Here is a 22,027-nt window from a genome sequence, read left to right on the forward strand (position 1 = left end):
AGGATGCATTCCGTTAATTTTATCATCATTTTCATGAGAGATTAATTTGAAGACTATATAATATCAGACAATGAATGTGCAAATGTACAAAAAACATAGTTAGTTACTGGAGGCCATGGTAATGTCTTTTAATTACTTGTTTTATCTCAACCCAAAGACATTCAGTCTAGTATCATACAGTATATAACAAAGGAAAGCATGTAATCCTCACCTTTTTCTGGAAAAACTGCTATAATAATTGAAGGAATTAATTATGAAAATAGTAGCAGATTAATTGTCTATTATTCTATTAATTGAATCAGTATCACTTTCAGAAAGTTCTCTTAATGTTTGAATAGATTTCTTTAATTATTATGATGGATATTATGAATTTATATCAGAAACATGTATGCCAAGGTGTTCACTGTTATATAAACATTCACTCTCACTGACTGTACACCAAATTCTCTTCGCTAGCATCACTCCCTTTGACTGGCTGCATTGGTAATGTAAAATTAATTAATTACTATCTGTGTTGTCATTTAGCCTGCTGAATCTCCCTGGAGACAGTAAAAGGCATCCCATCATACAACATTGCCTTAATTCTTCTGTAATTGGAAGCTTAATGTGAAATCTCAGTTAGTCACACTGGCTTGAACACTCACAGAGGCAGGTGGGTTTAGGCGCATCCCACTTGCCCAGTTTAGTGCAATGGCTGATGTTTCTGCCCTCCAGGATGAAGCCGGCGTGGCAGCTGTAATGGAGCACTGTCCCCTCCACCGGCGGCCCGGGTGGCTTCACCGCCACCCGGCCGTTCTCCAGGGAGGTCCACACCCGCGGGCACAGCAACACTGGGGACAAGAGGGGCCATAAAGAGAGTTATAAAAACGTGAAATCATGGGGGAATGGAGTTGCAGTTACACAAACATCTCCCAGAGGGAAATGTGCTTTGGGAAGGAAAGAAACTAATGCTACTGGTTTTGGTCAAAGAACCAGCGCAGGTTAGCTAACTGGCTAGCTAGCTAACTAGCTAACATTTTGTGGCCACATGAACAAGCTATACACAAAACCCTGACATTATTATCACCTTATGCCTTATACCTTATCACAACCAAGTTGTTATGGTAACATGTAAGCAAGTATTTTCTTATTTACAGCACACTTACAGAGCATTCAGTCTTCAACTACCATTGAGAAATATCTGGCTCTTTAGCCACTAAATGCTCCAGTGTTCACCAGCTAAACGCTAGCTTTGTCGTCAGGCGCGGGGGGTTGATCAGAACTTTTTTGGTAGAAGCAGCTTCCTGCTGCGACTGGAAATGAGGTTAATGAGAGCAGTTAGGGAGCTGAAAAACGATAAACTGTCTGGTAGAGCTGAGAGGAAGCTGCACCCCGGTCTTTTACCTCTATTAAGTAAAACCAAAGTTACCACAAAAATTAACACTTGAACGTACAGCATGATAAGAACTAGCTACAATGTCAGAAACCATCATTGGTAAGATATACTGTAAGATATATGTAATTTCATGTAGAATGAAAACCCAAATGGCTCACACATTAAAACATTCATTTCAGACCTAGTGTACACCAACAGTCCACAGATATGGTGTCGGAAAATGGACATCATCCCCTGCAATGAATGGAAATCTCTTGGAAGTGGTACATGCTGTAATACTCATATTGTTGCTTGACTCACTTGCAGCCACTCATGAGCTGTTAACAAACTGAAGTTTGATCATTTTAGCTAAGCTTCTTGTTAGCATAATGACTTAAGTTGTAAAACAGTCTCGGATATCATAATTCCTCAGGAAACAAGTGTAGCCGTCTCAAATCTACATAAGCATTGGGGAGAAAACAAGCTTTACTGAAGGACATCAAGCTGAAAGCTAGCAGCCCTGTTAGCTTGTACTTAGGCACAGTAGTCCTTAGAGCTAAATGCTAACACATGCTCACAGTTACAGTGCTAACATGCTGATGTTTACCAATGTATACCTTAGTTTAGCGTGTTAGCATGTCGAGTACAGCTGAGGCCGACAAGAATGTGTCATTATAGTTGGCAAGTTATCTATGAAAGATTAGCGCTGGTAGAAAAGCAAACACAAACTGCAGCCTCTGTTACTGAGGCAATATGCTAATAAGGTTGCTGTTTTTTCAAGGTTTTTTATCTCTTTTGGTCATTGCTGCTGCTGACAGTGGCTGCTCTGAAAATAAATAGCTTTTCTAAAGTGGTGACGGTGGTCTAGCATGTCTCCAACATGTGTACAAGCATGTGGTTAAAAAGAAAAAAACAAAAACAGGATGTAAATGAGCAGCAAGGTAGAAATGTTTGCCACCATCAGAGGCTGAGGAGTAGTCTGCACCCTGAGCAGCTCTACACATACATGTTACTCAGATACAAAGCAGACTAAATATAATGAAGTCAGTTACCATTAAGAAATATGTTATATGGGCTACACTTTAGCCCGTATTTGTATTAGCTTGCTACAGCCTCAATATAGTTTAGCAATTGTGTTCTTGGTTTGAATTCCTGACAAAATGGCCAAGCTCTCGAGTATAATTTGTTTAGCTGCCGAGTTTGTTGAATCTTCCTCCCAGCATGTGAGCACATAATAAAACTCCAATCTGCACATTGCAGCTTGCGCTCTTACATAAGCCAGAGAAAACAAAAAAGAGAGCGTTCTCCTGGGAAAAACAAATTCCACTGATGTTAAATGTGAACTGAAAGAACAAAAACAGAGATATAACAGGGATTTGATTGGATCGCTTGCCTTATTCTGAATATTTGCAGAGGCGCTGTAGATGTGAGCTGAACAGAAATTACATTCAGGCCCTCACTGTCCAAAAAGAAGATTTTGGCTTGCAAGCAAAGTTTGCAGGAACAACACACAGTTAATCCATGTAGAAGCAGTAGCACATCTTAAATCTAATATATTACAAATTATATATCATGCACACATATACTAGATTAATATGTATGGGAAAAATATTATTTAATTCCAGTCTAGATGTAAGCTCCTCGAAGCAATACCCAGCACGCATCAGCCCAAACTATTCTCTATATGGATATCACAGATGAGTTTCATTTATTCATTTATAAAGCCCTTCATCAGGCACACACATCTTAGAGTTTGCAGACAAAAAAGCTAATCAGCAGTCAACACAGGATACAGCAAAATAACCAATCTATTCATAGATCAGAATCACCGAAACAAAGTCTGTTTACAGGCTCTGCGTGGTGACGTATTACCTGTACAGCAAGAAAAGAATTTCACTGAAATGATTTGTGACCATTCAAGCAAACTGTGTGACAATCCCAGCTCAAGGGTCCACTTACTGGCTTTTTTGAAGCTTTAAACCGCATCGTACAGTCTTCAATAGTAATGGCTCAGTGGTCCTGTATGAAAACAAGTGGGCATATATGGGGGGAGATCGTAACCCTGGACACTGTTCATGGATGTCTTCGGGGTCGGATATGTGAACAGCCTCCTCTGGCCATCTACTTACTCCCAGTCAATGTTATGAGCAGTTTTGGTGTTAATTCTGTTTATGTCAGGGCCCACAAGATGCAGTTGAAGGCTTCACAAAAGCTAGTCAGTGAACCTTTGAGTTGAGATTATTTTGTCACCCATACTGTTCCCAATTCAAGCGGAAGATTTTGGTAACATCCTGTAAATTGGAACTGTTTTTTGATTGATCAGATAGCTTGATAAAGTCAGTAATGTTCCTTTACAAGTTATACTTTCCAGTATAACAGCAGTTATTTAAAGTGATATTTACGTTGATATGTTCATAGCAGCAAATGACTAAATGTGAAAGGTGTCCCTCGTAGTGATGAGCCTACAGAGAATCATCACCTGAACATGAAGCTCCTCTCGGCTGTACGGAGCTTTATAGTGACTTTTGGCTCATTTTTTAGCTCAGCTTCACTGTTTTTTTTTTCCTCTCATAGTACAGCTTCGGCCACAACAGGCAGCTGTTTTCAGTCAAATAGCTCTTGAAACCTCTGTACACTACCTGCTCAGCATCAAACAGCAGAAAGACAAAGTTAGCTGGTGAACATAGCGGAGCATTTAGCAGATAAAGAGACAGATATTTCCTGCAGAAGGGGCAAACCGAGCTAAAACAGAGAGAATATTGGATATACATTTGCCAGATGGCCAGAAACACGACTTCAAACAAATGCTGCTCAGTCACTGCAGGATGTATAAATACAGAACTGTTGGCGAAAGAGTTTGCTACATCAACAGAAAAACATGTCAGTGTTGTTTTCACAACTCGTTTCTCGGGGCCAAAAGAAATCAGTTAATGCAGATTTGAAAAAAGAGGTAACGTAGGGAAACACAACAATAAAAGGCTGTGGTCTGATTTTGTGTATGCTCCATTCAAGATTGCATCACTTTACTGTGCATTTTCATGTTAGTCATATTAGATGATAAAAGTGACTCTAGTCCCAGTTCTTAAAAGAGTGAGAGTGAAGGTTTCACAGTATTTCACACTTTCCTGTGTGTGTAGTGTAACCGGGGAAGGCGGTAACGTGCTGTCAAATCGACTGAGATCTCATTTGAGTGTAACTGTGGCTTTATTTTGATGTTGAATCACCAGACAGAACACGTAACATCTGATTATTATACGCAATAATTGTGCGGAAAAGGGAGATCTGTGACAGGATAAGAGAAGTGTAGAGGACAGGATAAAAAAGAGGATGAGAATTAGGCCAAAATAGATCTTACAACATCTGCTGTGCTGCGCCATGTCCGTCCATGTGCCGTTGGGTAAACATTTCCTGACCTTGGGTCCCACGATCACCCGGTTTCCTCTGCAGATGTACTCTATCTCATAATCCACGGGCAGGATCTGCACACTGCGGATCTGTAAGAGAAACATGGACAGAGAGACAGTCATCAGAGTGTGATTGATAGTCTCTCTCACCAGTTTTTCTCATTCACTTAGGGACTTTCTTCATTCTGTCTCAGTGCAGTAGACTGATGCCATATGGTTGGGACAATGAGGCTCTAAGAGGGAGAACATTTTATGGCAATACTGTCTGAACTGATAAGCTGTCACACTCTGAGTTCCAACGTCTCCCCTCTTTCGTGTTGTGTGTGTGCTGTATGTGACTCGTGTGTGAATACATCCAGACCCATTTGAATGGCTCAGTTTTGGAGGTTTTCTCACACTTTGAAACTGCATCAGTCTTTCTTTTATTTGAGTTTTGCTGCAGTACAGAATTCAATACAATCGCATGAGCTTTAAAATCCCCCTCCACTCCAGGAATGTATTTTGCTTCTTGTTATTTCACCTGGATGTTTGACCTTCAGAATGCAGAATGCCATGTCTGCAGAGTTTGACACCAGAAGACTGTTTTAACATTTATCTGCAGAAGCTCACCTCAAATCTCAGTTTAAGACGTGCACCTACGGGTTATGATTTTGCCGCATCATGACTAATTAGGACGCCAGCCAATCATGGTTCAATATCCACCTTACCCAAGTACAGTGTGGACACTGGATACCTCCAGTGCACAAATGCTCAGAATGGACTTTTAGGTGAAGTAGGAGACATCCTGCATCCAGCAGTGAAACTTCTGAACAGTATCTGTATATTCAGAGGTTGTGGATTTATCAGTGAGAGAGGAGTTCTGTGGATGTCATCTTAAGAGTTTTGAACTAGTTCATCAAACTTTTTTGTGTAAAAAGCACATAGGACACAAAAAATTATTAAAACCAGAGTATTTTTTATGTTTTTCTTATCTAAAAACATGGAGGGGATCTTTAAATTAACATGCAGTAATTTATGATAATTACTGTTTATAATGTTGTTTGTTGATATTCATGCATAATAAATCTGGATAATTTACATTTGATGCAATGGTGCAGCCATATATGACTGATATCAGACAAGGCGGAATAAGATTATTTTTAAAGCTATTTAAATGAAAAACTGTGTGTTATCAGTTACAGCTGAGTGGAAAAATCACAGGCAGATCTGGATGTGACCCGACAAAGGTCGAAGGTTGCAGCTGATCCCGTGACATGGCTTTGGTAACCTCATGAGCTGAGTCTGAGTCAGGAGATGGCTCTGTCGCAACTGATTGTGTTTAACATGTCAATGTGTAAAAAAATGTCGCTTTCATTAATGCAATAGGTTGACATTTTGGGAAACACACTTATTTGCTCTCTTGCCGAGAGTTAGATGAGAAGCTTGATACCACTTTCATGATTGGCTACAGCCACGAGTCTGTTAGCTTAGCTTAGCATAAAGACTGGAAACAGGGGGAAACAGCTAGCCTGGCTCTGTCCAAGGATAACAAAATCTGCCTCCCAGCACCTCTAAAGCTCACTTAACAACATTTGGCAGAAAACATGTCCTTTGTTTAATCCATACAAAAACTGAAGTGTAAAAATTATAATTTGTGATTTTATGGGGGATTGTGTGGTGGAATATTTGTTGGCTGCCCATTAACCGCAACTCATTTTTAACAAATAAAAATATTGTGTTAATTCGTGAAGTTTAGAGCTGCTGGTAAGCAGATTTTGTTACCTTTGGAGATAGCCAGGCCAGCCGTTTCCCCCCATTTCTAGTGTTTATGCTAAGCTAAGCTAACCGACTGCTGGCTGTAGCTTCATAGTTGGTGCATACATCAGATGATATCAATCGTGTCAAGTGAGCAAGAAAGTGAATATGCATATTTCCCAAAATGTCCAACTATAACACTTAAACACACAAAATTTGACTGATAGTGTAATAATAATTACAATATTTGTCAAAGATAGCTGATATTGTGACAAATCAAGGTATTCTTACTGGACATTTTTACATCATTCCATCATTATTATTATTATTATTATCATGCCATTAGGTAAACTATCCCTCATCATATGACATAACTATCACCCGCTGATTTGTATTAATGTACTATAACCGCTTTACTTTGTCAGACATTATGTTTTATATTATAGGAAGAAATTACATTAGAGTTAGCAGATACAGTGTTAGCTACTTACAGTTCTGTATTTTTTTACGAGGAAAATTTTCAAGTCAGCTGTGGTTTAATGTGCCTGATTTGACAAGCGCTGTTCTGATTTAGATTACATTTAGATTTAGACTTAGATTCCGCAGTAACGACTTTTCTGTACCTGTTCTTGTGTCAGGCCTCTGTAGCGGATCCCCCCATCCCTGGGAGGCCGGATGATGGCACAGCCTGAGAAAATGAGAAGAGTGAAGGAAGGAGGACGACAAGAACAGAGAGCGAAGGCTCTGTCTCCAGAAAATGTAGATATATCACAGCAACATGACATATTGTCAGTTTAACTGATGCCTTCCATGCTGCACAAATTAGAGTGCTTCATTCAGGTCACTTAGCACTCTCTGCAGAGTTACTTCTGTCCATTAATGTGTATTATAAACACACATGCACAGCAAACACACAGACAGATTCACGCACATATTCAGTCATAAACACACACAAATTACCTCCGGCTGATGAATTATGTATGGGCACAACAAGAGATGGAAGAGCACAGACAATAATCAGAAAGAATAGCCGTGCCATCTCTGGATCTGAAAGAGAAGGAAGAGAGAGAGAGAGGTTTTAAAAGAAAATAGGGAAGTGTGATGGAGAAATGGAGGGGTTTGGAGAGAAGACAGAAGAGGAAACAAGAGAAAAAAGAAAATGGTTACTGAGAAAATATTCTTACAGTATTAATGGTACACGCTCAGTCCTCACATACAGTCATTTTCGGTTCGCTGCCTGTCCTTCTAAAAGGGATGCATCAACTTTTTGCCAAAAAATACTCCCTTTTCAGCCTGCCTGACTGTGCACAGAGAGGATGAGCTGCAAGATGAGTCCACTTTTCTCTCCCTGCTTCTATTTGTATTTACAGTGCAGACAGCCCATGCTCAGCTGAGAGCCAGCTTGGCTTAAATTCAAAGGCCCTGTATACAAGGCTTCAGCTGAGGTTTTGATGGCTGATATTTTTGCAAAGTTGCTGCCCATGGAAACATTTCACGCCAAGGCACGACTCAATAGACTTCAGAGTTTTCTTCATGTCAGAGTAGAAAAATATCTGGAACAGCTTGTAAAGGACAGTAACAAAAGCTCTCCACTGCACAGCAGAAAGATGGTTTTTAGGTGTGTTGACAGCTTTTTGAGGCACAATGACCAACCTCACCTATTCATTGGCAAAGAAGCTCTGAAATGCATTAAAAGAGGACTCTACCGATTTAGCATTGCATTCCAATAACCTTGTCGGACTCACAGTGGGCTGTTTGTTAAAACAATGATTAAATCGATACACCAGAACTAGAGATATCGTCTTGTTAATTCCATGCATTCTTCTTCATTGTCAAAAACACAGTGCCTACATTACCCACAATGCAACTCGGCTGTGGACAGACTCTGGTGTGTTCTGCTAGTAACTGCTAATGTTGCCTCAAGCAGAGATGATGAGCAGCTACATATGCCTAATAAGCTTACTTCTTTCTAACTCTGCAACCAAAGATTTTTCTCATTTTTAAACTTGGCCTTCCTTTGCAACGGACGCTGACTGACATCACTTGAGGCAATTTATCAGACTTTGAACACCTCCCTCTGGAGCCACAAAAAGCTTTATAGACTTTTTTTTCACACATGCAGTAGTACTCTACCTGCAAACAGACTTTGATGTGCAAATAATAAATGATATCAACGAATAGCAAATGCTTTTATTTATTATTATTATTATTTCTATACTATTATATTAACATAAACCTGCTTTATGTCACTTAGCCATCACACTGACTGCAATTGTGTAGCCATCATGAGTACAGAATGGGCGTGCTATGCTAACCAGCAAAAAATCAAAAGACGGCGGAGTCCCGTGAGCCACAGCGACTCGAGTGCTGGCAGGAAGGGAAACACAAACACACACACACACACACATACACGACTGACTGTATCAATGATAAACACACTATATATAGCTGCTCATTTGCAGTTTTGAATAATAAATGTTTCTTTATGAGGCTGTCAAACATGCACAAACATAAACACACCCATACACTCTCACACTTAACAAGGCAGTCCTGGGGTGGAGTGTGTGTGTGTGTGGTGAAGTAGGAGGGGGTGGGGGGGCATAACAAAGCAAAGCGCCACAGTGAGGGAGACAGATGGCAGCGAGGCTTGCTTGTGGAAGACAGACAAACTCTGCTGGATACTTCATTAGCATTATCCAGTGTATTTTTAGAGTTCACTGACAAGAAGTATGCAGGAGGTAGACACCATCACAGTGTGCGTGTGTGTGCATGTGTGTGTGTGTGTGTGTGTGTGTTGCCAGCGTACAGTGTGTGCTTTTGTCCTGTGTGGGAAGGAGGGGAGGGGAGGCAGTAGAGAGAAAAGGGGGAGAGAGAAGGACAACCCAGCAGGAATCATTAATATCAGCGATCACACACCGAGCTGGATAAAAGCAACCTATGTGAGTGAGTGTAGCACAGATGAGGAAGCCTAACCAACACCAAGCCAGCCTTCTCCATCAGCGCTGGGGCTCCAGTAGCACTGAACAGACAGCAGGAAGGAGGGGGGCCGTCCACTAGCCTCAAGCTTTAAATGCAATTAAGGCTTCAGCACCACGGACAGCGCCTCCGCTGCCCCAAACCGTTGGAGCCCTGTGAAACACCGTGTTATAAAACACCTACAGCCCATCCACATTCACTTCCACCTCTATTGTCACTGTTGCACAGACACTGCCTACTTCCTTGTGTGTGAATAATGCCGGAAGCTGCAATGGAAAGGGATGATCCGGTCCATTTCAGCAGCGAAGCTCGCACTTCACATTGAGAAGCATGTAGTGGCTACTTCCAAGCTGCGAGCTGGTCCACACGGGGTACATGCACACAGACTCAGATGCTGTATTTTCTGCATGGCTGAGCATGAACTATTGAGACGTGAGGGTCACAGTAAGGGTGCCACCAACCGTATGCTGCCGGTAGTTACTTGTCGGCTGTTGACAAGGGAATCCGTGATGGCCTGTAGAGGAAGGCCGACCATATTAACAAGCCCGTATAGTCCCCATATGAGTGGATCTCAAAAGTAGCGTCCAGAATAACATGACATCTGGCTAAACCGGTTGCATGTTTTCTAAAAGGGTGTAAAATATCCCGTTGCCCTCTCTTTTTAAAGCAGAAAGAGGTAAATGCAGACAGGATGGTGGTGGTTTATTGCAAGAAGGAACTCAAAACAAATCTGGCCTGTGCCCATCGAAAATGTATGGCCTTTGCATACAAAATGAAGAACGAATTGGCTTCTGTCTGGATTATCTGCATGGGGAATGGAGCATTTTCTGGATGAATGTGGTCTAATATTGCGACCTACAGTAATAGTAGCATCTAGCCGCCTGAAGCAAAGCTGTAGCATGTGTACTTACTATTAGTTGATGCGCTCAGCCAAGATAACAGTGCGTCCTCCGGATGGGACCCGCCGGGGAAAGCCCAGTGTCGGATTATTTGGTAAAAATATGTATCTTTGCAACGGTTTTTATGGCTATAATAATATGGCTATAAATGTGCAATCAGCTCCGTTCGTAAACAGAATGTTACAAAAACAAAACGGATCTTATTCGGGTTTTCTCTATGTATTGCAGTTACGCATGGCAAAGGTAAGAAATGACAAAAACCCATACAAAAAAATATACATGCACTATATACAAACGCATCCCCATAAACGACGAAACACCGATTCACCACACTCCCCTCCTTTTTTTCTCTCCCCCTCTACGATCTTGAGCTAATTCACGACGTCATGATGGAGACGCACCGTGCGTAACAGTCCCTCTCTCACGCATTTATCTGTTTCGCCCCCCTCCTCCTCCTCCTCCTTGGCAAGATGAAACGCGCTAAGGTCTGGGCCCACAAAAGCAAAATATCATAATGAATCTTACGAGGAGGATTTGGGTTTATGATAAGCTTGCGGATTTATCCCCGTGAATAATTATATCACGGCAGGAAGACTAGACACGGATGGAGGTGCAGATATGGCGCTGTGGTATTAACAGTGACTACTTTGTTAAGCCTTTTCCTAAAGCCCTTTGGAGTTAAGTCAACGAAGCAGCAGTCAGTCATTTCTACAACACTGGTCATCTATTGAATCAAAGCCCTTCCTCTCCCCCTTTGTGTCTTTCTCACCATTCTCTGCTCCTCTTCTGCCATCTATTCTCAGATCAGCATCGTGCTTCATATTTATACATCTGCTGAATAATTGAAGCAAGGCAGGGGAAGACATAACCTCTCCCTGTATCTCACCATGCCTCTCCGTCTATTTGAAAAACAGGAATTCACATCTAATCCTGCCCCTTAACATAGGTTACTGCAGTTCTGCAACATATAAAATAAATGTGAAACTATGGCACACAAGCCCACGATGTATGATCTGATTTATTGGTTATACGTATGACAATGCAGAAACTGGAAAGGGTGCGTGACATTCTGACTATTTCACAAATGCCATTTAAAAGGGTGAAGACTACTTGTTAAGACAGAAGTGAATGTGAGGCGTTTCGGATGATGATTTAAATACATACCTGTGGGTATCCCGAACATCTGTACAACAAACTTGAGAGACAAATATTCAAATCAGCATCACATGTAACTGTACATGTCAATATTTTCCAGCTTTGTAATAATTACATACATTTACAAGTCATTTCTTGACTTCATTGTTTTGCATCGTACACTTTGACAATCAAAGTACAATATCATAAGAGAAAATACAGAAATCAAAACAAAAAATAAATCATAAACTCTTCAAGTCTCATCGGAAACGGCGCCTGGGTGACTCAGATTATTCAACTGTTTTGAAAAATCATAAAAGGGCACACTCTTGTTCTTTAAATGGCTCTAAACAGAACTACAGATGAGTTTACAACAAAGTACTACTCATGCTAAATTTGTTACTTGTTCTGTGTCAAGGCACACGTCAAATTACAGCAAGGGCAATTCTTTTTTTAAAAGGCAAGCAAAAAGAGGAAATGCATTTGCTGCCAAAGAAATCCACTTATACAAATGTAAACAATATCCAAATAATACAAATTTAGGAAAGGCTTTTGCATCAAAAGACCACAGCAAAATTACATAAAAACAAAAACATGGCTGAGAGCTTCATCATTAGCATTAGCTTTAATAGTGTCAGTGTTTGTTTCAGCATATATGTAGCCCTGAATACATGTCATAAATGTCTGTTTAAATAGCCAACTAGGAGTGCATGCTGTCAGAGTGGAGAGCGTCTAAGGAGTCTTTTAATATCTTCAGACTTCATTCTGTTCATCGTTTCAGGAATTTTCAAAAAACGCATTCTCTCGTGCTAAAAATAACAAAACGCTACTCGCAGCATGTTGCTAGAAATAAATATACAAAATGTGGATTCAAACATGCTTTCACTCTGCACTGACAGAGAACCGTTTTTGTCATTTTTCCCTACACACGAACTTGATGAGGGTGGACAGTGAGGATCTCAGTGTGTGAATATTAATGTGTGTGTGTGTGTGTGTGTGTGGAGACACCCTGCCACCCTCTACCTTTAAGCAATTGCTGATAAGACTCGACACGACTGGAGGGGACACAATGGAGGGATTTGTTTTCACCAGTCTCACCAAATTAGATCAACGATTAGCCTGGGAAAATAAGAAATGATGCCTTTCTAAATATGTCTGTTGGAAAAAGGCTTTTGATCTTTCTTCGCTATTCCTTCATGCTCAAGGAACAAATTCTTCCCAGAATCCCTCACAGGGAGCGAATATACAGTTTACTTGCCCTGGAGGCTTGAAAGCTCTTTAGATTTCAGTAGTGTTCTACCTAGGCTGCAATGTTAACTATTAATCAGTGTCAGCTTTAGAATAATGTCAGTCAACATACATGTGCTTATTTACACCTAGTATCATATATACACCTACAACTGCATCACTGCAGTTTCACATCTGCAGCTAATTCACTGTTCTATACTTTGGTTGGTAACTATGTTTAACCCTAATTTGTTTTTTGATAGCTCACGTTTTACTTTAGCTGTGTTTATAGCTGTTGCATCTATGACGGCCTCACAAACTGAAGCTTCGGTGGTGCTGCTTGTAGAACTGCTGCTGGCGCTCTTTGGCGGATGTTTCCGTCAGCTTGTCTCTTCTATCGATCACGCCGCCTCTCTCTTTCTCCCCCTCATCCCCAGTTACGCTCCCAACGTCGCTGAGGTCCCCGAGGTGCTCAATGGAGTCATATTTCTCCAAGTCGGAAGCGATGGTCTGCAGGCTGAAGACCGAAAGGGAATCCGACCCCGCCCGCTCCCTCTCCTTTTCATTCTCCTTCTCTTTGTATTTCTCCACCAGGTCGATGGCTGCATCCACTCGATCCGACCCCATCGCACCGCCGCTGCATGCTCCACCTTCTTTCTTTACTCTGATGTCGGACTCAGCTCCAACGGGGGGACTTCGCCCACCGCAGACCGTCGGGCATCCCCCCTCGGCCTGGTCCCTCCCCCTCTGAGCGTGGATCTGCTCGCTGATTTGTTCTAAGTTTCGTAGGGCGATGGAATAGCGAGTCTTCACTTTGGCTACATGCAGTTCCAGCTGCAGCACTTTGGCCTTGTTCTCCTGGAGTCACACAGTCACAATTTCATCATTAATTTCAACATTGATTTTATGCCACAGCCCACCAGTGACCTCTAGTAAATCCATAATATACAGAATATATTACAGCAACACAACTATACAAACAAATGACAAAACTGGGAGTGACAGAAGACAAGAGGCACTGCACACAACATCTTGTACAGTCCATGCTCCAGCTTTCACAAACAGAGGCACTGCTTGGCTGCATTACCTCCAGTATGTGGTTGAACTGGGCCTTGAGCTCAAAGTATGGCTTGGATTTCACGATGACTCTTTTGAGGGACTTTTGCAGCATCTGAACCCGAGCCTCAGCCTCCTGGCAGGCGTGCGTGACACGCATGTGCTCCCTCTCGCTGCGGAGTCGCTCCTCCTCGGCTTCGTTCACCTGTGAGAGACACACAGGAGCAGGGCGTTAACTTGTACACACACACACATACACAAAGTAGAAGCCAGTGTGTTAAAAAGTGAAAACTCTCGCTTCACTGAAATCTGTAACAAAACCAAACAACAGTGAAACAGTTTCATGCACTCCATCGATTTTACACATCAAAAAGTCTGTTTACAGGTCTTGGGGAGCACTGCATTTTCACTGCATGTGAAAAAGGTAGACTGACACACCTGATTCTCATACCTAACTGTCAGCATTCAAGTTGCATTATGGGTAATGTAGGCAGCAGGTTTTGACAAGGAAGAAGAGTGTATGAAATAAAAGAATTTCTCTGCATCTGCTGCACTGACTTTTTTTTTTTATCTGGATTCTGACAGTGTGTTTTCTTCTTCTTTTACTCCTATGTCATCCACCACATTTTAGAGCCACTCTCATTTTTTTGTTCATTGTTCTATCATGTATCATCATATTTCAGGCACCAGAGCCATTGTATCATCTGACACCAGTGTTTTAGAGTATGCCATGATTTTAGACCTCCTCCTTTTTGTTACCTTGGAGGTAGCGTGGTTGAGCATCTCCTGCCAGGTGGGATCCAGGGTGTTCTTCCCATCAGCCATCAGGCCCTGCTCTGCCACATAGACCATCTCCCTGGCAGCCGTGTGCATGGAAACCGCCCTCTCGTAGCTCAAAGCTGCCTTCTGGGTCTCCTGCTGTGCCTACAAAGAGCAGACAAAACTTTTACAGTCTACAGAAGTGGAATATGACAAGGACACAACCCCCTGTTCCGTTAAGTCAAGTTCAATAAGATGTCAAACTGTATTTGTAAATCATAGTTTTTGATTTAAAATGCTCTGGGTTTAGTGGCATTAAGTCCATTAGGCCAATAGATGTCGGAGCAGGTAAGTTAAGGAGAAAACAATAGTCTTTCAAATATCTCTATTTAAATTTCTTTATTTAACTGTTAACGATTGCCCATAGGGGAAATCTCACACAGCTAATGATTCTGCAGGAAAAAAAATAAGTATCTTGTGTCCAGATTGCGTGTAGGGCTACATCCAGTTAAGATGGACTGCACTTCACATCTGGAATTAGAATGAATCTCACATGCATATTGAATGAGTTCTCTTCCCTGCTCAGGTGTCCTTCAGTGGTCCTTCAGTGCAGCTAGGAATGCACTTGCAGTATTATGTGAACAAATGTGTCCCTGGCCACCTCCAAATGCTGTCTGAGCAATCAGATCCCAAATGTTATTATACAGTGTATTTTGGAAGCTAGTCCTGCATTTGAGAGCTTTTCACTCGGGATCAGCTCACCTTAAGATGCATTTTACTGTGGTGCTGAACAGGACCAAAGGGTGAGGTTTGCGTTTTTGTGATGCAGCTTTGTATTTAGTTTGTACCGATTCGCAGTGGCCAATTAAAACAAGTAAAATTGTTTTGTCTTATTCTAGTTTAAGGACAATCCAGAGGGCCTTGCTTACACTGAAGCTAGAACTTGTGCCATGTTTACCCTTGGAACCCATACAAAAATCTCCCTAAACCCTAGATCTGTTTTGCGTTTCCAGCACATACAGTACTCTTAAATGTAGGCAGATGATCGATTTATTTTGACAATAAAAAGACAAAAATAACAGTGCTCATGTGTAACAAACTGAACTGGACTGCTTAGTGGAAATACAGGTTTAGGTACCAAGGATTAATGGCATGTCTGGGCACTATGTTCACTGAAGTACAGTAAACTCCTGCATCTCAATATAGCAAACTGCACAGATTCCACAGAAGATTTCTAAAAGCGTAGATACTAGAGTTTCGCTTTTAAACAACACTTTTAGACACACAGATATCTTGAATGTACCTCTTTCGCTAGACGACGAGCTTCATAGTAGGGTCTTGCTTTCTCAATGCAACCACCAAGCTGAGAGCTCTGAGCGTTTAGCTTCCTGGCAGACTCTGTGAGGATCTTCCGGTATCCTGATCTGGCATCCTGGATGGTAAATGCATGAAAATGACAAGATTAGATTTACCTGTAATGGAGTGACTGATTAGATTTTAGCTGGAGTATGACTCAGTTCACTGAGCGTCAAATTATCAGCAATAATCCATTTTCCATTTCAAGAGTTCTTCTCCAGGCTTAATACTTAGAGATATTGAAAACAAAACCATGATATTGGTTAGCACATTTCTGGGTAGACTACTAAAATATTTAACATCAAAGACAGACTCTCAATAAATTCCCAGGGCAGTCGCAAATGTTTTTTTTTCCCACATTTCTCATGAGTTTTACACTGTCAAAATCAAGGCATTTCTAGTTTGTTCCGTATTTTTCAGTCATAGGTGCCTCTAATTGGGTAGAAAGTATATTTTTACTTACATCCAACTGCAGTTCTAGTCTGTTGATTTCTGCACTGGCTTCATTGAGATGCTCCAACTCTTCCTGTAGGGAAAAGAAAAAAACGTACTGCTTTAGGCCATTATTAACGACAAGAAAAAAATTATTTCATTTCCTTCCAACACATGCAGTCTGAGTGAAATTAGCTCCAGTTTGTATCTCATATGTTATCATATGCAATAACATTGTAATTGGTTGAATGTAGGCTATTAGTAATGCAAGCAAGGCACCAACTGGAGCGGGAATGAAATGTACCTCACAGGTATGTCAATATGGTGCAAAGCAAATGTTGTGTCTTGTAGCAAGCAAATGTCTTGTGTCCACTGACCAGATTATCACTTTTGCTCTGACAACCACATTTGCACAGATTACAGTATTAGAAAATTAACACAAAGCACAAAAAAACATCTACCTCTCAAACAAAAGTAATGCAGAATTTCCCATCCAGGTACAGCTAACAAGCATTACAGCCTGGCCAATTAACATGTCAACCTATCTTGACGGGAGGTTAATTGACCACTAACAGAGCAAACATCAGACGTTGGCTCTCATACCTGGATCCTGGGGTCCAGTTCCTCCTCGTAGGGGCTGTGTAACCGCTCTCCCACGCATTTTGGTTTTTCACTTTCGCCCTCCTCGCAGGTGTCCCTGCGCGCAGTATCTAGTGCGTTTCCATTAGTTTCGGCGGCTTTGACCTCCTCATCCTCACCGGGAATAACCTCCCTCCAATCCCCAGCATCTGACTCCCCGGACCCGGCGGGGCTCTCTCGCAAGTCGCCTGGCTCCATTCCAGGCCAAACGGTTCCGCTAGCAGCAGCGTTAGCTGAGGTTGATTCGCCAGCAAATGTGATGGCTAAACAATCTAAAAGCCCGGTCCAACTAACAACAGTTGAGTGTCATGCAACAGGGGTAAATTATACAACAATTCGATTGGTGGCGACTGTTGTTCAGTCTGCAATCGGCCATTTCAAATCACACCGAGACACGAACCCACTGAAACCAGCCTCGCCTGCAGCCTAGCACGCTAACAGGCTAACGCCGCCAGGAAGAATTCAACGGTTGCTTTATACCATACAGGTGAGAACAAATAACTAATATCATTAGATGAAAAGTAAAAGGAGGCCCAGCACTATGTCCCCCCATGACGTGTGTTTTTTCCTCCATTTCTTACCGGTTCTTCATTACTTTAGCTAGGCTAGCTAGCTAGGTTTCGGTCTCACATCATCATTACAAATGCAGTAAACAGACTAGTATTAACGTTGCATCGCAAACGAACGCGCTATGACGTATGGGCCAAGGCGGCTACCGTAGATACAACCGAGACGTTGCATAGAATAGGAAACAAACTAATTCCTGTCACGAGTGCTGCAAACTCGTACATCTAATTTGTAAAACGCAGTTTCTTATCGCTGTTTCTCCATAAATCTAATATTTGATAAATACTAAAGTTCTGTCATTTAATTTTCCTTAAGTAGCATTGAAATCATCTGATTCTACATTGTCACAGTATCACATAGATTCTGTATCTGCCTGTTACAATTCTTAGATGATGCTATATCATTTATACACAGTGCACCGTTTCATTATATGAAAAATATCCTAATGTCTTGCGCATCATGTTTACACAGTACGAGGATCACAAAAGACCTCTTAATCTATAATTTATTGACCTGCCATACCGTCATACTGATGTCATAATCACCTCTTGTACTGAATGTATTATTATGCACTGGTTAGTTTCATTTTTCAGAAACTCGTTCCTGGTTGCATTGTCTCATTGTTTCACGCTCATTTTTCTTGAAAGTCATACTCCTTGAAAATCATGCTTATTATTCTATTGCACATCATTTTTCATTTTCTGTTGTTCAATTCATTTTATTTTATCTACTAGATTCGTTCTGGAGATAGACATCTAAGAATTCCACTATGCATTGTACTGTGTATGATACTGTACATGACAATAAAACTTGTACATGTCCCCAAAATTCAGCATCACAGATTCATTATTTTTGGAAACTTTAGGAACTCTGTTCCTTACTTGAAAGTTGTTCTTTTTTGCATGTCCTTGTGTTTCCACCCTTTGAGCTGATGGAAATGTAAATTTCTCTTCGGAGATTAATAAAGTATATCTATCTATCCATCTATTTAAAATTTAAATATAACTTCCAAAGTGGATATTATCAACTGGTAACAACTGTAGTGCATTAGATGATATGAGCTGAGAGCATGGTACTCTAACTGAAGTAAGCAACTCATTAAAAAGCAAAATTGTGTATTGTTTTTTATTTAAGAAAAATACAAACACACAAATGTTGTAGTCCGCAAGGAAACAAACCTGCAACGACTACGACACAGAAGAATCATTGAACAGAATTGTTTGACATTAAAATGTAAGCAGGAAGGGTTGATTTTCATGAAAGACAAACACTGAGAATCAAATGACACATTAAACTGCAGCATGACCAGTCACCACCACCATAAACAACCATACCACAGATTCAGTTTTTATATTTGTATATTCTGACATAAATGGTTCATATAGGCCTCCAGAAATTGCAAAATAATTTAAAACAAAAGCGGCAAACTCAGTAATTGCATTGAATGCGTTGAATGCCATGTGCACAATTAGCAGAATATAAAAATAGATCTCTGGTGAATAACAGCAGTTCTGTCTAACAAACTGTTTAGGCTGTATCCTACACTTTAGGAAATGTTTTGAAATAGTGAAAAAGACCTGAGTGGCATTGGCAATAACCCCTACACCAGAAAGAGGGACAATCCATTCTGCATTATGAAAGACAATAAACTAGAGTACTTATCATTCAATCAAAGAGAACCTTAAAGAACATCAGTCTTTGGTTTGGAATGCTTTCTCCAAGAGACATTTACACAAAGGCTTTACAAAGGCTTTCGTCTAGATCATCAGCTCCAGGTGGAATCATACTGGGTCCATCCTGGAGGAGGGGCTAAGTAGATTCTCTGCCCTCTTGAGATGAAACTGACAACCCCATTGTATCCTGTCCTAGGGACTCCAGACTTTAAGTCATCCATGATTCCCAGGTTTTTGGCCAATATTTTGAAACTGTCCTTACTTGAGTATTGAAGGCGGAAAGGCCCTGGTCCTTTTAGTTGTCCCTGCTTAACATCTTCATATTTAACCACGGGAGCACTGTAAACTTCCTTTTCAAAAACTTTTCTGTACGTCTCCTCCTTCAAGTAACTCAAGTCTAACTTGGTGAAAGGCACAAATTCAGCATTCAGTTTAATGTAACGCAGGTACTTGTCATAAAACTGACCGAGACTCACACCTTGTCGGCCAAAGGTCAAAGTTCGTGAGATCTCTGGGCGTATACAGGCACGGTTGCGGCGCTGCTCTGGTTGACGCATCCAGTCATCCCAGAATGAAGTGGGCCACTTGGGCTCCAGCTCCTCCCACACCTCCTTGAGGAGCATCCACCCCAGGCCAGGAAAGAAGTCAGTCCGGTAGAGTAGGTTAGCTTTGCCTGGATCAACATAGCCTTCCCTGCCATTGTCATTCCAGGCTGACACACACCACAGACTGGGGTCAGATTTCAGGAGTGGCAGCAAGGCTCGGAAGTACTCAAAGAAGTCTGGCGCCACCTATAGTCGAAGATAAATAAGTCAACTTCAGTTTACATGCCCCCTGTCAACAAGTGAATTCAACTGTTCTCAGGATATGGAAACTTAACATGTGTGAAATATAGAATTTAAACATTATTTTATTCACTGACATATATATTGATAAATAATGAATATTTACATTTGCTTTTGAATTGTATGTAATATTTATAAAAGCATTAACTGGAGCAATTGAATGCCACCAATTGATTATATGATTACCTCCAGGTCATCCTCTACAATCACCACAGAGGAATGAGAGAGGGTCTTGAACACTTGGTTGAGAGCCCAGCGGTAATGCCTGGAGATTTTGTAGTAACCCTGGAACTTCTTGTGCTGTGGTTGCACAGCGATATCTGACAAGTCCGGCTGTTTCAGATGAGTTACTTGATCTCCATAAGAACGAATCACGTCAGCAGTCTCGGCATGTCCACAGTCCTGACTTACGATGATTGGGTAAAGCTCTGCTGAAGGACGGTGCTGCAGTAGTTTGTCCAAGCAGCGCCTCACTGTGACCCTGTTGCAGGCGATTACCAGGATAGGAATGGCAGGCTGACGGGGGACAACAACCTTTGGCCTGTCTCTGTTTGGTGGCTCCCACAGCGACTGATGATTCTGGATCTGCAGCAGGATTTGTTTCTGCATTTCAAGCTCTGCCTCGAACGTGTCTGCCATTCGGAGCACGTCTCCCACCACATCATTGGTAGGCTTTTCACCCACTCCTTTGTGCTCTCCGGCAGGTTTGCCCGGCTCGCCAGGTGGGGGTCTTCCCCAAAGCAGAAGCACCAGTATGGCATTCCAGGTGACAAACAGGAACGTACCGCAAAGAATAAGAGAGCCTCTCTTGGGGAGCATGGCACAGAAACTCAAAGTGTGGGAGGTGGTTTCAAGAGGACAGGGTCTGGATAGAAAGATTTGTCCTTGTTACAGACAATAGGAAGGGGATATGGGAAGGACAGCTTGTGTATCATCACAAGCATATGATCAGAGATTGGGTAATTGCACCTTGTTGACACACTGTGCAGTAATTCAAGCTACACAATATAGTGTCAATGAAGGCAAAGATGGACGAAATATAATAAAGGGCAGCACGCATCTTGGAGTAAAGTTACGATTCTGACATCCTCAATTCTCAATATCCTCTTCCATCTGAAATGAGAAGCAAATAAATATTGTAATGAACGTGAGAGCCAAAGAGAAAATAACACGTGAGCCACAAAGTTCTTTAAAAATTAGACTCGGAAATCAGGCAAGTTTATGTAAAATTTGTATAGGAAGTTGCTTCATGGAGTGATGATTCACGCATCGGTCTCTGATCGATCTTATCACCTGTGGCTGCTTCGCTAAATAAGCCAAGCTAACGCGGTATGCTAAGCAGACTGAAAAACAACCATAAAACACTGACTTTGTACCTGGCTGTCCTCGGCGCTGCTCGACAGACAGCATATCTGTAAATACTGTACCATGAAGAGGAGCGTGCTGAAATTAGCCCTTACCCTGACTGTGTGACCACTTCTTCCTGTTGTGGCCATTTCTCCGCCGTTTCTTCGATGACAGCCGGCAAAAGTTCAACGACTGGAGCTGAGGGGCCTTGTGGAGCCGCTGGAAAACTGTTCCCTTGCTAGTTTTCCGGCTATCGAAGCAACTTAACGCTCCTACAGTTTCTCTTGTTTCTCGCAAGAATGGAAGAAGAGGAGGAGAAAAAAGTAACACGACGACTTCCTGGGTATCGGCCAGTCACGGGAAGTCCCGCCTTAACCGTCACCTCGAAGAATTACACAACACTTTGACGTCTGGGCTGCTCTACGGGCCTAATTAACAAGCCTCTCATGTCCATGGAAAGATTTATTGTCTGCTTTCACACACTGCGACTGCGATATATGGAAATGAAGAGACAGAGAGGCTAAAGGGGAAAAAAAACAGATGTGGATTTATGTCTTTTTGTGCGTGAGCTGTAGAGAAAAGCACGTAGTTTCTGTTCGCTCTCAAGGGATGAAATGTAAATGTT

General features: G+C 41.7%; 3 protein-coding genes across 3 annotated transcripts in view; all 3 read right to left on the reverse strand.

Moving 5' to 3' along the window:
- gabbr1a (gamma-aminobutyric acid (GABA) B receptor, 1a) overlaps nt 1–7,531 on the reverse strand; it is a 66,075-nt gene extending 58,544 nt beyond the window's left edge. Inside the window, exons 1-4 of the mRNA XM_041942751.1 lie at nt 7,453–7,531; nt 7,116–7,180; nt 4,710–4,848; nt 645–830 (exon numbers count right to left, since the gene is read on the reverse strand). Coding sequence (XP_041798685.1) covers nt 645–830; nt 4,710–4,848; nt 7,116–7,180; nt 7,453–7,531 — 469 coding nt within the window. The remainder of the gene's footprint in view (nt 1–644; nt 831–4,709; nt 4,849–7,115; nt 7,181–7,452) is intronic.
- A 3,845-nt stretch (nt 7,532–11,376) lies between these two features.
- sh3bp5la (SH3-binding domain protein 5-like, a) lies at nt 11,377–17,613 on the reverse strand. Its single transcript, XM_041942694.1, has 6 exons — nt 16,935–17,613; nt 16,363–16,425; nt 15,847–15,975; nt 14,544–14,708; nt 13,816–13,989; nt 11,377–13,586 (listed from the first exon to the last, which is right to left on the reverse strand). Exons 1-6 carry the CDS (start codon nt 17,166–17,168, stop codon nt 13,041–13,043), a joined length of 1,311 nt encoding a protein of 436 aa, XP_041798628.1. The 5' UTR covers nt 17,169–17,613; the 3' UTR covers nt 11,377–13,040.
- Nucleotides 17,614–18,654: 1,041 nt separating this feature from the next.
- Nucleotides 18,655–21,737, reverse strand: mgat1a (alpha-1,3-mannosyl-glycoprotein 2-beta-N-acetylglucosaminyltransferase a). The gene is made up of 3 exons (XM_041942844.1): nt 21,516–21,737; nt 20,242–21,168; nt 18,655–20,001 (listed from the first exon to the last, which is right to left on the reverse strand). The coding sequence occupies exons 2-3, from the start codon at nt 20,872–20,874 to the stop codon at nt 19,303–19,305; spliced, it is 1,332 nt and encodes a 443-aa protein (XP_041798778.1). The 5' UTR covers nt 20,875–21,168; nt 21,516–21,737; the 3' UTR covers nt 18,655–19,302.
- Nucleotides 21,738–22,027: the final 290 nt, after the last annotated feature.

Source organism: Chelmon rostratus, chromosome 8, assembly GCF_017976325.1.
Source record: "Chelmon rostratus isolate fCheRos1 chromosome 8, fCheRos1.pri, whole genome shotgun sequence".
Lineage (NCBI taxonomy): Eukaryota > Metazoa > Chordata > Actinopteri > Chaetodontiformes > Chaetodontidae > Chelmon > Chelmon rostratus.

Coding starts and splice junctions, on each gene's coding strand:
- sh3bp5la (XM_041942694.1), bottom strand. CDS start 17,168: ATGGAGCCAGGCGACTTGCGAGAGAGCCCCGCCGGGTCCGGGGAGTCA. Junction 16,426..16,934: donor AACTGGACCCCAGGATCCAG/GTATGAGAGCCA, acceptor TTTTCCCTACAG/GAAGAGTTGGAGCATCTCAA. Junction 14,709..15,846: donor CTCGTCGTCTAGCGAAAGAG/GTACATTCAAGA, acceptor TGCTCTTTGTAG/GCACAGCAGGAGACCCAGAA.
- mgat1a (XM_041942844.1), bottom strand. CDS start 20,874: ATGCTCCCCAAGAGAGGCTCTCTTATTCTTTGCGGTACGTTCCTGTTT. Junction 20,002..20,241: donor TTGTAGAGGATGACCTGGAG/GTAATCATATAA, acceptor CTTCGACTATAG/GTGGCGCCAGACTTCTTTGA.